The 15,286-nt window shown below is 50.4% G+C and overlaps 1 protein-coding gene across 1 annotated transcript in view; it reads right to left on the reverse strand.

Annotated features, from left to right (window-relative positions):
* SLC7A5 (solute carrier family 7 member 5) overlaps positions 1–15,286 on the reverse strand; it is a 32,138-nt gene that overhangs the window by 11,708 nt on the left and 5,144 nt on the right. The window contains exons 2-4 of the mRNA XM_071440814.1: positions 8,845–8,970; positions 1,337–1,442; positions 919–963 (exon numbers count right to left, since the gene is read on the reverse strand). Coding sequence (XP_071296915.1) covers positions 919–963; positions 1,337–1,442; positions 8,845–8,970 — 277 coding nt within the window. The remainder of the gene's footprint in view (positions 1–918; positions 964–1,336; positions 1,443–8,844; positions 8,971–15,286) is intronic.

A 15,286-nucleotide genomic window follows, 5' to 3' on the forward strand; every position in this document is an offset into this window, starting at 1 on the left:
GGGCAGTTTTAGGCTCTACCTAAACTCAGCTGTCTGGACTGAGGGAACTCAAAGAAAAGGAGTTCAGGCACAGCCTAAGTGGGTCTGTGAACAGCCTGTGTTGGTACAAATATGCCTTTCCCAACAGTTTAATTTCATTTGTGAAGGGAAAGTGCAAAAGGAAACCCTGCTTGGTGCCACTCTAATTGCTCCAGCAGAGCTCCAAGCTGCAGGAGCAGAGTCAAATACCAGGACTGCATCCAGCAGACATGAAAATAATTGCAAAATGCAGCCCCCCTTCTGCTGTTTCTCTGGGAGGGGGTGGATCCAGCCCTGTGCTTCCCAGCAGGACCAAGGCACCCCCAGGGGCAGCCAGGATGGGTTCTTGCACAAGTGCCCCCGAGCCTCAGCTCCCAGCAGCTTCCAGCAGCTCCCAGGCACCTTCCCAGGGGCAGAAGGGATTTCTCAGCACTGTCCTGCTCTGCTGAGGGCCCCAAATAACCCCGAGAGGCATGGGCAGAGCAGGAAGCAGCTCTTGCTCAACAGGATGGGAAGAGCACGGGACAAACACATGGAGAGCAGCACAAACACATGGACAGCAGCACAAATGCTCAGTGGGAGTTGAACCAAGGCAGCAATAAAGCCCTGAGTGCTCTTTCCTGGCCCATAACTCACAGAGGTGTCAGGCCAAGGAAGCAGAAATTTCTCTCAGTGCTGATAACACAGCACGGGAGAGCAGGGAAAACAACAGCCCTGCTCCTGCAGGGATCATTGTTCCCTTTCCCTGATTCCAGGGAGGTGGAAGGTCATTAACTCATCTTGTTTTCTCTTTTTCCAGATGAAGACCTTGGCTTCCTCCTCTGTTAAACACACGAGGAAGGGGCTTCCCCAAAACAGCAGCTTTTTCCCCAGGGAAGTCATGCCAGGACTCACACCTACCTGTAGGGATTTATCATCTCTTCTGTCACAAAATTCAAGTAATTCCTGTAATTTCAAAAGGACAGAGGTTAATTCTGGTTAAAGAACCCCTCCAGTTTAACTCATCTGCACAGGGATTCCAGGAGGGGCACTGATCCTGTAGGAAAGCTTAGGATGGCTGATGTCTAAAGCCAGGCTGGACGGGCTTGGAGCAGCCTGGGATGGTGGGAGGTGTCCCTGCACATTGGATGATCCTGAAGGTCCCTCCCAACCCAAATCATCATTCCACGATGAGGATGGCTACAAGTGGCCTCTTTTCATAGCAAATGGAGAGCAGGTGCTCAGAGGACTGACAAGGGAGCCCTGCAGGAGCTTCAGTTTGGAATAATTGGAGCTGGGATTGAGCTCAGTGTGGCAGGGAGAGAGGGCTGTGCCTTACCATCCTCCATAGGCAAAGAGGCCGCTGTACAGAGCCAGCACGATGTTCCCAACGCCCACCTTGGTGCCCTCGAAGGATCTCTCAGGGGTCAGGTTCTCCACGTCACCTGCAGGACACAAACCCTGCTCAGTGCCACAGGCTCTGAACCCCAAAGGCCTCCAGAGAAACCTGGAGGCAAGAGCTGCTCTTAGGATGGAATTCTTTTCATCATCACCCTGCTCCTTTCTGGGTTATGCTGAGCAGGGGCACATTTGCCCTCGTTTTCCAGGGATCGCTCCAGTTGGGTTCATCCCCACATGATGACCCCAAAAACTCATCTCAGGCAAGGACTGACTCCTCCAAACTTTCTCACACTGCGACGTGCTGTCACCAAGGTGATGTCCCAGGGACATCCTTGGGGACCTTCCTGCTGGAAGATGCTTTGCAAACAGAGATTGTCACATTGTCCTCTCAACTCCAGGCTGCTGGCCTTCGATAAAGCCCCAGGATTTCCTGCACTTCCACCAGCCACCCAAACCCCCAGAAACCCAGGATTTCCTCCAGTCCCACCAGCCACCTGATAAAGCAGAGGCCTGTGGCAATCCCTTTGATTGAGGGAAGTCAGGTTCTGGGGCTTTGGATATCAGAAGTCACCTTCTTTAGGGCCTGATGATCAAAAGTTCCTGTTGTGGATCTGCTTTTGAAAGAAAACGCCAGAAATAGAAGATTTGATTGTGCCTCTGGTCCCAGCTCTCCCCGAGCAGCCCCAGGTTTATTTATTTTGCTTTCAAATGCTCTGCAGTTGTTTTGTTCCCTGTCTTTGATGGAGGGGCTGGCTGTGGGACAGGGATGGCAGAGCCACACTCCCAGACTGAGTGCAGGGAACTGTGGTGGGATCCAGAGGGGCACCTCTGCACCCAGGGGGAGCCCATGTGATTCCTCTTAGGGCACAGAGCTCTCCTAATCACCCCAGCAACTGCATCACAAGGCAGTCAGCAGGGCCTGCAGCTTAACCCTTCATCCCTTGGCACTGGGCACCCAGGAGGTGCTGCTGGAAAAGCTCAGGGATGCTCCAACAAAGCTCAGGTGTGCAAGGCTCCTCCTGCCCAGATCCCAGTCCCTACTGTTCTCTGCTGGAGTCACCTCTTTCCCAGCAGCTCCTTGCACCAGAAGGATCTTCCCTGAATCTCCCTTGGGATGTGCTGGATGTATTTGATCCTCCTCAGCAAAATGCACCAATCCTTTTTAAAAACAAATCTGAGCGCAAGAGGAGAGCCAGGAAACGCAGAGACTGATAAAAGGCTGAGTTTAACCTCAATTCCTGCCTTGCAGGTTCTGCACAGAATCCCGATTTAGCCCAGGTGAATCAGAGGGCTGAGCAGGAGGGGTGGAATGTGATCCCCTGCATCCCTTGGGCTCAGCTTTCCCCACCTCATTTTCTGCCCTTCGTGAATAATTACCAGTCTGGTTCTTTCCAGGCCTTTTGTTATGGGAATAAGAGACACATTTTGTTCACAGTGCCTGCAATGAGCTACTGCAACAGCACATGGATGGACTGGGAGAGCAGGAGGCTCTCCAGCATTTCAAACACCCCTCAGGATATCTCTTCTCAAAGGTTTCAGGCTCTCCATGTTCCCACCCTGATCATGGACCATCACCTTCATCACCCGGGAGGATGCTCCCATCTGGGAGCAGCACAAGCACCACTGCATTTCTTGTCCACAGCTCTTCCAAAATCCTCCTTGTCTGTCACAGGCAAAACCCTCTCAGGCCAAATGTTCCTTCTCCTGAGGCGGCCAACACCTCACTGCCCTTCCCACATCACCTTTGGAGAGCTGGAGCTCCCCAAAACCTCCCAGTGAGTTGTTAAATTTCTTATTTCTGTGCCCCAGGGTCAAATGGATTTAACAACATGTCAGGACACAATTAAATTAAACCACAGGAGTGCCTGTATCTCACCATCCACAGCATAAAAGAATTCTTCCTTACATCTAATTAAACCTCCCAGTTTAAAACCTCATCCCCTCAACAAGCCCTGCGAAAAAATCCTGGAATTATTTAGGTTTGATCCTAATTTGGAGCTTTGATCCAGCCCCACCCTGTGAAGCCGCGGTGTGCTGCACCATCTCCCAGGCACTCCATCCTTCAAGCCTCGACAATTCCAACCCCAGGCTTTTGATCTGGCTGAAATTAAGGTTACAAATGTGCAGGTGAGGCTGCCAAGCACGGCCTTGGGGCATCCCCAGCTCATCCCGGGCTCCAGGCACTGCCCTGCCCATGCCCAGCACCCCGGAGAGCCCGAGCCTGGTTTGAACCGGCTGTTCCACCGCACTCTGCTCTACAATTAACCAAATTAAGGTAACGAGCTGTGACACAAAGCCCATTTGCGGCTCCTCCAGCTGCCAGGACTGCGGTAATTGTGCCGGGTCAGCCGGGGCCCTGCCGCGGGAGGGCTGAGGGAGGGCTCGTGAGGCGCTGCGTGTCTGTGCCCGGCCTTTCCTTCAAAAATGTTCATTTGCTCCCCGGTCATGTCTAGTCTGGTTTTAATAGCACAGCAATCTTCTCCTGCACAAAGCATTGCAGGATAATTAAATATTTTCAACTTGCCCCAACAGCGAGGAGAGGCAACTCGGCCATGGGGAGAGGGAGCCCTCAGAATGGGGAGAGGGAGCCCTCAGCACAGGGTGTCTGTACCCAGAGCCCCAAAGGAGGAGGAAAAACAGGGACAATTCAGGGAACTGAGTCAGGAAAAGAAGCGTTTGACACCTGATTAATCTGATTAAAGTGATTAATCTGCAGCAGGAGGCTGCTGTGATTTACAGGGGCAGGGTGTGGCAGCTGTCCCTGCTGCCAGGGGAGGATGAGGAAGGAGCCTCCCTGCGAAGCTCCGTCCTGGAGAAGCACCGGCAGGCTCCGGTGGCATTTGGGATGCCAGGGGACAGCAGCAGCAAGGAATGCTGTCCCTGCCATCCTCCTGTGCCCTCAGGATGTTTCCTATCCGTTTGGAGGATCCCTGGTGGGAGCCAGGCTGGGCTGGGTGGGGACATCCCCCTGCTCGGGGCTCCAGACTCCCTCACAGCTCCAGCCTTGTGCCAGGAGCCCTGGCTGACCATGGAATCCAGGACTGCTTTGGGTTGAAGGGACCTCAAAATTCCTCCCATCCCATGGCAGGGACACCTCCCACCGTCCCAGGCTGCTCCAAGCCCTGTCCAGCCTGGCCTTGGGCACTGCCAGGGATCCAGGGGCAGCCACGGCTTCCCTGGACACCCCAGCCAGCGCTGCCACCCTCACCCCAATACTGCTTGTAAAAAGCTTTCTAAAGGTAATATTGTGGCTGGAAATCCTGAACTCTGCTGGGAGGGTTCTGAAAGTACCAGAAGGAAGATTCAGATCTTCAGTGTGCAGAGCTTGGTTCTTAAAATGCCATTTTTAGTACTCCAGGTGCAAGGAAACGTCTGGCACTGTGGGTTGAGACATCTGGGTGCTGCTTTCACTTATCAAATCCCTTTTGCTACAAAAGGCCCCTTTGGCCTCTGTATTTCTGCCTGGGGGTTATTTTGGTAGCTCCCAGTCCACATTTTTTTCCCTGCCCTTTTTTAGTGAAGAATCCCATGACTGAGAGACAGAGGGAAGGAAAATTGAGTCTCTTCCTTTCCTCCAAGGCTTGGAGCAGCCTGGGACAGGGGACGGGTGTTCCTGCCCATGGCAGAGGTGGGACTGGAGGAGCTTTGAGGTCCCTTCCCACCCAAATTATTTCATCATTCTGCAAAAAACAAAAGCAAAAAACCCCCAAACAAACAAACAAAAACCCACTCAAAAATAAAGCCCAAACAAAACCCCCCCACCAAAAAAAATCAACCAAACAAACAAAACAAAAAAAAAAGAAAAAAAAAAGCCCAAATTAAACCCAAATCTCCAAATCTCATGCCCAGCCTAAGCTCTGCTCTGGAGTTAAACCTGCCTGCTCTGTCCTTAACTGACCCCGAGCTGCTCTGGCAGATGCAGCTCTGCATCCCTGACAGCCCAAGGAAGGGAGGCAGGGAGAAAAATGCTGCTGCCACCAAACAGCTCCTGGAGGCACCACAGACCAGGAATTTCCCAGCCAGGATAAAGAAAAGGGACAATAAATAAAGGGACAATAAATCCAATAAAAGCAATTCAATAAAATCAGTGTTAAATTCTATTTCTCTAAGTCCCAAAGGCCCAATTCCAGGTTTTTAAGCAGAGCTGCTGGTGAGAGATCACACCAAGGGCTGGAGCTGCATCCCTGCTCCAGCAGCCTGAGGGCACAGAAACATTCCAGAAACCCTGAGGCATCATCCACAGGGAAAAAATAGATGTCAAACATGTCTGTGATATGTTTATTTCTAGTTTTTTAACATCAAAACCTTTCCTGAACTTCCTCATCTCTAAAAAGCACAAGGGTGTCCTTAAGGAATCCCAGATTTTTTGACCATTTCACACCTCAGTCTGTTTTTAAGGGAAATTTTAAGATGTGAGTATGGAGAGGACAGAACCACAGACTTCTGTGTCACATCCAGGGCAAAAATATCCCTCAGCCCTGCTGTTCAAACCTTCTCCATGATCCAGTCCCAGGTATCCCACTCCCCAGCTGAGGAACACTGCCAAAATATACCCAGCTGGACAGAAAGCAAATTGAGAGAGCTGGTAAAATAAGAGAACCAAAAGAAATCTTGTTTTCATAATCCTGGAGTGAAAAAACTCCGACCCTCTTTATGTTTTAAGTTATTTCTATTATTTAAGTAAGTTATTTCTTACTTAAATAATATTATTTAAATAATATGTATTAATATATTATTTATATATTATATAAATAATATATCAATGTATTATTTATAATATATTAATATATTATATATAATAATTATATTATAGATAATAATATATATTATAGATAATAAATTATAATATAAATATAATATAATTTAAATAACATTATTTAAATAAGTTATTTATTTAAATTTTATTTATTTATTTATTTATATTGTTTGCAGGCTATAATCTGGGGGCTATACACGAGATTTTACAAATCAATACCCAAATCCAGGACTTTTCAAGCCACACATTTCCAGCCCCAAAAAGGCTTTTAAAAGTTTTACTCTTGGATTAATAAAATAATTTCATCCCAAGCAGCTCAGTTCCACTGAGTCAACCTCCAAGCACTTGAAAGGCTGAGTAGGAAACCAATTTCAGCCTCCTCCTTTGGGAAGGGCAGGAAAGGAGTGATGGGAAACAGCTGCTGACAGGGAAATGTTCTTTTTGTGGGCAAAATTGCCACAGAGTCCTTTGTCCTTGAGAGCTCCCTGCTCTTCTGCAAACCAGGAAAAGAGCCAAGGGGAGGATAAAAAGAGAAAAAGCCAAAGGCTGAAGGTGGGAGGTTAATGCAGAGAGACTTCTGTGAAATCACAGAAATTTCCACATTTGAGCAAAAAATGTGGTGCTGCTCCTCTGGTCTGTTTATGGCTACTGGGAACACAAACCAGCAGTGGGACAGGAACCAGTAAAACCAGTTCATTGTCCAGAACATCCTGGGAATACACAACCCCATCCCCCTGAAAACCAGCTGGGTGCAGGTCTCACCCCAAAACTGCTGCCAGCTTGGATGGGGTCACCCAGCTGCTGGTGGGAAGAGTCTTTGTCCAAAAAGAGCAACACTGGAATGGGCACAGGGTGTGGAAATGTGGGACAAAGCTGGAGGACAGGTCAATGCTCTCCCTTTGTCACTGAAAATGGGAATTTTTGTGCTTTTTTGAATTAAAAAAAAAAAAAAAAAAAGAAGAAAAAAGACAATTTCTTGCTGTATCCCTGCTAAAAGCACAGAGTGACCTGGAATAACTGAAAGGAAAATGGAGCAAGCTGCAAACTGCAGGTGGGAGCTGAGGAAGGGACAGGAAAGGAGCTTGCACATTCTTAAGGACTTAACAGAGAGCCTGGAACTTCCCAAAGGAGATTAACAAAACCCATGCTGGAGGAGCCAGGCAGAATCCCAGTCCAGAATCCCAGGACAGGCAGGAATGGGCACTTGGGACAAAGTGGGAGCCAGGATCTGCTGTGGATCCTGAGGATCCCACTCTGATCCTGTCTGGTTTGAGGGCTGGCTGCTCAGACAGGGAGAAAAGTCTTTGCTTACAGGTGTCCCTGTCCAGGAACTGCTTTTGATCTCCTTGCCAGGTGGATCAGCAGGAAAATAAATCCCATGGAATTCTCTGCCCTGCAAGGGCTGCACAGCCACAGCCACCTGAAACTTCAAAGGAAGGAAAACAACTCCTGGGACACAGGAGGGGAAGGGGGGTTTTATTGTAACAGGCCAGGAATCCCTTCGAGGTTACACAGAAGCCAAGGGAAATCTCATGGATTTCCACCTGAGGAAGCAGGGCACAAAGTGGCCCAGCCTCCCCAAAAAGGCCAAAAGAACAGCACATTCTGAAGATGTAAATTGAGATTCTATCTGCAAACAAAGCCCAGTTGTAAAGATCTTCATGGTAAAATGTTAACCAGCTCAAAGAGATTTATCCTGATTTATCCTTTTCCTCCTGAGAGAGAATCAGGTCCAGCAGAGCAGGCTGGGGAGCTGGGCAGAGGGAGGAGGTGTGTTTTCTGATAAGCCTCAAACAATGTCCCTGTTGAGTGTCTGCACTGAGCTGGAAGAAAATAAAACCTCTGACAAAGCAAGAAATTCTGCAAAGACAGCACTGGCTCCCAGAGCTGAGACAGGAATTAGAGACCCACGAGCAGACACAGACTCACCCCTGTGCAGGGACACCATTCCCTGGAGAATTTATCCCCTTTCAGAAACAAGGACATAACTGTTCCCCAAGACACACTTATTCCCACAAAACTTGCACAAAAAAGCCACACTTTGGTTTAGCTGTGAGTTAATCAGGTTTGGAACAAACTCAAATGGGTTTGGAACAAACCATCTCCCTGCTCTGAGAGGATTTTATGGGTGCATGAAGCAAACCAGCAGAAGCACCAGAAAATCTGCTTTATCTTCCCATTTTTGTCTCCTTTTCCAGGTGCCAGAGCCAGCTGAGAGCTCCAATCTCTGCTCCTCGTGGGCTCTGTGTCCCTGGGTGACCCAGAGCTGGCCTGAGCCACTGCACACCTGGAACAGGATGAAGGGAAATGTGCAGGGAGAGTTTGTGGAAGGATTAAGATGACTGGGAGAGGTTTGCACATGCAGATAATTCTCTGTGAGCAAAATGTTACAAAGAGATTTGCCAGTGCAGCAGCACCAACATTTTCACTCCCAAAAGGAGAAATCACTGTCTCTGTGTAAGTGGGAAGGACTTTAAGTGGTTTCAGGAGCATGAAATCAAGCCTGGCAGTGATAACAGAAAATCCCACAAATAAAGCACAAAACCCCAGCCTTTGGCAAAGCTGGGAACATCCCCCAAGCAGCTGAGAGAACGGGGAGGTTTGTAAAGCTCTGGAACACCTGGGGCTGGACTCCTGGGCTTTGCCACTGATCCTGCTGTGCCCAAAAGGAGCCAAGGAGCAGCACTCACCCTTTGCCAGCTGCACGAAGCCCAGGATGATGATGAGAGCCAGCGCCAGCAGCTTGGCCGCAGCAAAGGCGTCCTGCACACGGGTGGCAGCTTTGACACTGTAGCAGTTCACAGCTGTCAGCAGCACTGAGGGGACAAAAGGGACAAGGTCAGCACTCAGGGAGACATGCCAAATGCACCAGAAATCACAAGGAATCTTTAGGTGGGATACATGGAAGGAATTCCTCCCTGTGAGGGTGGGGAGGCCCTGGGTGCCCAGAGCAGCTGTGGCTGCCCCTGGATCCCTGGCAGTGCCCAAGGCCAGCTTGGATGGGACCTGGAGCAGCCTGGGACAGTGGAAGGTGTCCCTGCCATGGCAGGGGGTGGAATGAGATGTTCTCCAAGGTCCTTCCAACCCAAACCATTCAGTGATTTCCTTTTGCTAGAACAACCAACCAGAGGAGAAACTCACTGAGAGCTCTGCAGCCTCACACTTCTCAATTGCACCCTTATGTTGGCAATAAGTGTTTTGAATAATGCCTGTGGTCCTTGGGACATGGAATGGGATTGCTCCACTGGAAAACACTCCTGAGGGCTTAGTATTTGTTTGCTGAGAAGCTCCTGCTGCCCACAAGTTGCCCTGTGGTTAATGCAACTACTGGGCTTTACTTCCAACCTTTCCTTGCCACATTCCCCCCCAGCTCCTCTGCATCCCACTCCTGCCAGTGTGACATTCCTGCCAGGCAGGGCACAGCCTGAACCAGGCCTTGATCAAAGCCTGAGCTTCACCTGCTGCAGCAAAGCTCTGCTGCCCTCACAAATCATTGACTATTTTGGTGCCCTGCTCCCTCCCCAGAGCCTGCTGCTTGTTATAGACACAGCAAATGTCACACTGAGGGTGGCAGTGCCCACGTGCTGGATGCCCTCCCTCCAGCCCAGTGACCCCTCACTGTCCCCAGGCGAGCCCCAGCCTGAGCTCTCACCAGCAGCTCAGGGAGGAGCAGATCCCAAACCTCCTCCTGGAGCTGGAGGCTTTTCCCTGCAGGATCCTTTCCCACCTCCCTCTGCCCCTGTGCAAAAGCTCCTTCCCAGAGCCTGCAGCTCCTCTTCACAGGAGCTCTTGAGCAGAGCCAAGCAGCTGCTTCCCAAAACATCCCAGTGCCTCTCCTGAGGGTGGGAGCTGGAGCTGGAGCCCAGAGCTGATCTCAGAGTGGGTGGGCTTGGAAGGATCTCACAGACCCATTCCCACCCCTGCCAAGGGCAGGGACACCTTCCACCATCCCAGGGTGCTCAAAGCCCCGTTCAAGCTGGCCTTGGGCACTGCCAGGGATCCAGGGGCAGCTTGTGCCAGTGTCCCAGGATCCAGGGGCAGCCTGTGCCAGTGTCCCAGGATCCAATGGCTTCCAGGATCACTGGCTCCTTCCCCCACTCTCCCAGCTCCAGGATCTGCTGCCATTCCAACACAGGAGCAGCTCAAGTGTGGAGAAGTGAGAGCTGTGTGTGTCAGGAAGGAAAGCACGGGATCCAAGCCATCCCACAGGGGTGACAGCCAGCAGCAAACAGGGACTGGAGATGGATTTTTGTCCCGTGCCCTTGGAGCCCCTTTGGGAGTGTGGCTGAGGCTGAAATGACCCTGAGCTGTTGCTGGGGAAGCAGAGCCATGCTGGGGACACAGGGCAGCACGAGCTGGGCTCTGGCCAGGAGCAGGGGTGAGTGACTGTGGTGACAGATGTGCCACACCACTGTCCCTGTGCCAGGCCCCTCCAGGAGATACAGGACAGGGACAGGTCTGGACAGTTCCCAGCCCCTGGAGCAGCCCTGTCCTGTGGGGTCACAACTCTGTCCCCACAGAGGGACACTGGGACACATCTGCCTCAGGGGACAGGGCAAAGGGACACAGTCAGACAGCAGCAAGGAGGACACACAGCTTAACCAAGTGACCTTCAAGTGCTACCGGGGACAAGGAAACACAGGGAATGTCTCCCAGCAAAACTCCCAAGCCAGGCAGTGAAAGCACCTCCAGTGAGTCCTCAGGGCAGCAGGCTCTGGAGCAGGATTCCCTTTGACCAGTGATTATGCTAAAAATAAATCTGCCCTTGTTTACTGAGGGATATTTAGAGGATGAGCTCACCCATCTAGGACCACACTGCTGCTGCTGCTGTCGTGGTGAGGACAGCCCTGAGAGGTGTGACAGTGACAGTCCCTGCCCCATTTAGGCATTCTGTGTCAGTGACAATAAATGCTTCACCCCCACTTCAACACTGATTTTTAGGGGCTGTTTGCCCTGCTCTGGCTCTGTACAGAGTCCCCTGGAGGGTGGTGGTGAAAATGATAGGCAAAAGTTTCCTACACAGTCCAAGTGTGTAGGAAACCCTACACATGTTCAGCCCCAAAGCCCCGTTGGTGCCAGATAAACAGACTCCCTAAAAAAAGAGAAACCAGTTTGGGATCAGAGAGTAAACAGGGCTGGAAGGTTCTGCTGTGGTCATCAGTCAGAGCCCTGCCAGTCACATTTCCTCAGCTTTGCTTTTCCTCCTTTACAATAATATTTGTCTTTCCTAAAGGAGCACAGTAGAGTTTCTCCACTGAATCCCCCAGTCTCACCCATCAGGAAGAATCCAACAGACAACAAACAGGATGAAAGCTTTTCCATAAAACTCCAGGACAAATTCCAGTGGCTGCTGAGCTTCTCAGGAGGCTGGGATTTCTTAGGGCAGCAAGTTTGATTGCTTTGATTCCAGATGCTGCCCTGGCAGGCAGGGGCTGTGGGATCCTCCTGGCAGCGCTCCCTCACCTCGGCTGAATCACTCCAGGAAAAACACAGCAAAGCTGCACAGCTCCACCACAAACCAGGGCACTGACACACAGAGCAGGCTGTGCTGCCCTAATTCCTGCAGTGTTTTCCTAAGGCTCCAGCCCCTGTCAGCCAGCAGCAGGGCAGAGCTTTGGAGTGACCCATCAGGGCTGTGCTGGGAAATCATTCGAGGAACGAGGATTTCAGCCTGACCTGATGTGCCACAGCCTGGCTGAGCCAGCAGCCCCTCTCCAAAGCTTTACATAATTGGGATAATAAGTGTTAGAAAGCTGAAGGGATGGCAGATGGACAGGGGGTGACTTTTCAGAGAATTCCAGACTGGTTTGGGTTGGGAGGAACATTAAAGCTCCTCTTGTTCCAATCCCATGGGCAAGGACAATTTCCACTGTCCCAGGTGGCTCCAAGTCCATTCCAGCCTGGCCTTGGGCACTGCCAGGGATGCAGGGGCACCACAGCTGCTCTGGGCACCCTGTGCCAGGGCCTGCCCACCCTCCCAATAACAAAAGTTTCCCCTACACCTAATCTAGCTCAGGTGATTAATTACTCATGACTCCGGTAGGAGAGATCCTGGTTTTTTCTCTCCAGGTGCTGTTCATCCCTTCACCCTCCAGGGACTGCTCCAGCCCAGCCTCATTCCAAGGCAACTCAAACCACAGAGGGAAATCTGAGTTTCTAAATACACCAGCAGGTCTGGCTTCAGTATTTCCTCTGTCCTGCAGTCCCTGCTGGCTTCAGGCACCTCACTGAACCTGCTCCACTGGCACTCACCTGCACAGCCAGGGAATTCCCCACTCCTGATAGGAACAAGGACAAACTGATTAATGTGACACCAGACCCAGGACTTTACCCACAATTCTCATTTTATGGCTGTTTGCCTCTGAAGTTGCCTCCCAAGCTCTCTCCCAGACACAACTCCTAGAGGACAACAGGAAAAACTGCAGACAGATAAATGGATCAATCCCTCCTAGAACACATCCATGGAACCACAGCTCCTGTGTCTGGGGAAAGGCAGGATGGGGAGAGTGAGGCTGTGCCCAGAGCAAACAGTGGGAATGGAGCAGACACGGCTGAACCTGGGCTGCCACTTCTGATGCAAGAGCCTTGGCAGCACTGCTGTCCACAGGCACAGCTGCAGCTCTCCCAGGACAAGGGACAGGGACAAGGATCCTACTCCCACATGGAACTGCCTGGGGGTGTCAGAGCTTGCTCAGCCCAAGATCTTCCTCAGCAGCTTTGCAGGTGAAATCTCTGGAATGAGCACAGGAATGAATTCCCAAGGTACTGGCACAGCTGCCTGTGGGGTCACACACACTTGCACAATGGCCCTTTTGTCCCTAATTTCACCTCCTGGGCCCAACCTGTGGCACTGGCAGTGAGATTCCACCTACACCTCTGGAATATGGGTAAATGTGTGGAAATAGCTGCCTTTAAGAGACTAAACTCTTTAACTTGCTCTTAATTCCCATGGGATTCCTGTTTGTGGTATCACAGGACCCAGTGATAACACACAGCAGGTTGGGAAGCTGTGGAAAATAAAGGGAAATTGAAGGGAAAATGAAGAGAAATCCCTTCCATCAGCTGCCCTGCCAGGAAAACAAGGCCTGGGAACTGCTCTGTCATGCATGACTCTGTCTGTAAGCCACATTTCCAAAGTGCCTGGCCCCTGCCACTGTAAGATGATGCTCCCATTTACCATCTGCCACTGGGTGATGTTGACTTTCCCTCACAATTACTCCCAGAACATTCCTTACCCCATCCCACAGCAAAGGCTGCTCCTTTCCCTCCACATGAAGTGCAGATCACAGTTAATCCACACAGGACAAAGCAAAAATTAAGTTCTACTGAGCAGAGTGGATGAAATCCATGGGAAAATCAAGCCACCGAGGCAAAAACACCCCACCAATTTTATATTCCAGCAGCTGGGATGTTACAGTGTCTCCCAAAAATCTGTGGTGACTCTTTTCAACTGCACATGCCAACATGGGACAGGCAAGGTCACGAGCAGAAAATGATTCAGGATATTTCAACTTGGCAGGTATTGACTAAAGACTTTTGTGTGCCCTGCAAGGTGGGGAAGGGAAAAAGCAGAGGGAAAAACTTTGCAGATATTTCTGCAAGGACAAATCCCTGGAGAAACGTAACACCCAGGGCAGTCAGTCCTGGAAAGGGAAAGGCCTGGGGGCACATGAGGCTGTTGGAAAGCTCCTGGCCTCAGAGTGAATGTGTCCATATTAAAATCTCCTTATAATAATCAACATCCCTGGCAATGCTTCCCAGTTCCCTTTTTATTCCTCTTTCCAAAACAGCAATCAGGGAATGGACACATCAACAAGGAGAAGGCAAACTTGCCCTACCAGGGGGTTTAAAAAAGGGGTCATCTCCAAACCCACACTGAGGCCAGGAACTCTGGATGTCCCAGCAAACAACCCCAGGCAGCCTGACCAGGTCACCACCCCTATCCCATAATAAGAGTAGGACACAGGAAAACCCCAAAGAATTCCTGAGTGTTGGGAGAGGTGGCTCCTACCTAGAGGCAGGAGCTGCTATTTTGGCTCCTTAGGAAGAAGGCTGTGATTTACTGCCAAGGTTTCCAAAGGACATGACACAGCAATTCCACCAACAGGACATTTTACCTCAGGAAAACAAACAAAATACAGGGAGAAAGAGCTTTTCTATATCTTTTCTCCCTATTTCTCCCATTCCCATCAAATTAACCTCCATGCTCACCTCACAGAAGCATCTTCCCAACAGGGAGCAGCACCTGCCACTGTTTTGTGTGCACAGAATTCAGCTCTGCATCCTGACTGGAAAACCTGAATTTCCCATCCCTTGTACTGGATCTGTGGCCACATCTGGCCCTGGGACTATGGAACTCTTGGAATACTTAAAACAAATGATGCTGCTTTAAATGAGGCTGACCCTGGAGGGGTTTTCCAAAAACCTTCCCAATTTGTTCATGCCAGAGCAGAAAGACTCAGAATGATCTCAGTGATACCATAAATGATTCAAACACAGTAACAATTATTGGGGTAATTGTTGTGAGAGCCAGGAGAGGGGAGCTGGAATTGCAGTGGCTGCTCCCTGTGTGTTTCAAGAGCCCTCCAAGCTCTCATTGATTTCTGGAGAGCCCTGTGAGTGTCAGAGCCTGTTTCCATTAATGCTGCTCTAATTAAACACAGATTAAAAAAGCAACCTCAGCCCTGCAGCCTCTGCCATCCAGCAGGGGCTCCACAGACCCTTTCCTTCCACTCCACTCCACCAAGGGCAATTTGCTGATGGAGCTTTAGTCCCTTAATCCACCTTTCTGGAGGAGGGAAAAGAAATCTTCAAAGCTTCACACCCAGCTTGTCCTGGCTGATTAATGAAAAGCAGCAATGCTGCAGAAGGAACCCATCTCAGGCAGACAGGCCCTGGGTGTGTTTGGTGTTTGCTTTTCACCAGTTAATTCCTGGTGAGGTGAAAATCCACACACCTGTAAAAGAGCTGAGCCTGGCAGCAAAACCTTGATGTCAAATAAAGACATTCCTGCTTCCCACGGGATCTGGGGTTTCTGGGTGCAATGCTGACACTGGATATTCCCTCCTGGACAGCTTGGCAGCCACCCCTGCTTGGACTCCTTCTCTCAGGAGTGTCAGCACTTCCACAGGA

The sequence above is a fragment of the Agelaius tricolor genome, unplaced genomic scaffold (assembly GCF_023055355.1).
Source record: "Agelaius tricolor isolate 1412-34295 unplaced genomic scaffold, bAgeTri1.0.p SCAF_15, whole genome shotgun sequence".
NCBI lineage: Eukaryota > Metazoa > Chordata > Aves > Passeriformes > Icteridae > Agelaius > Agelaius tricolor.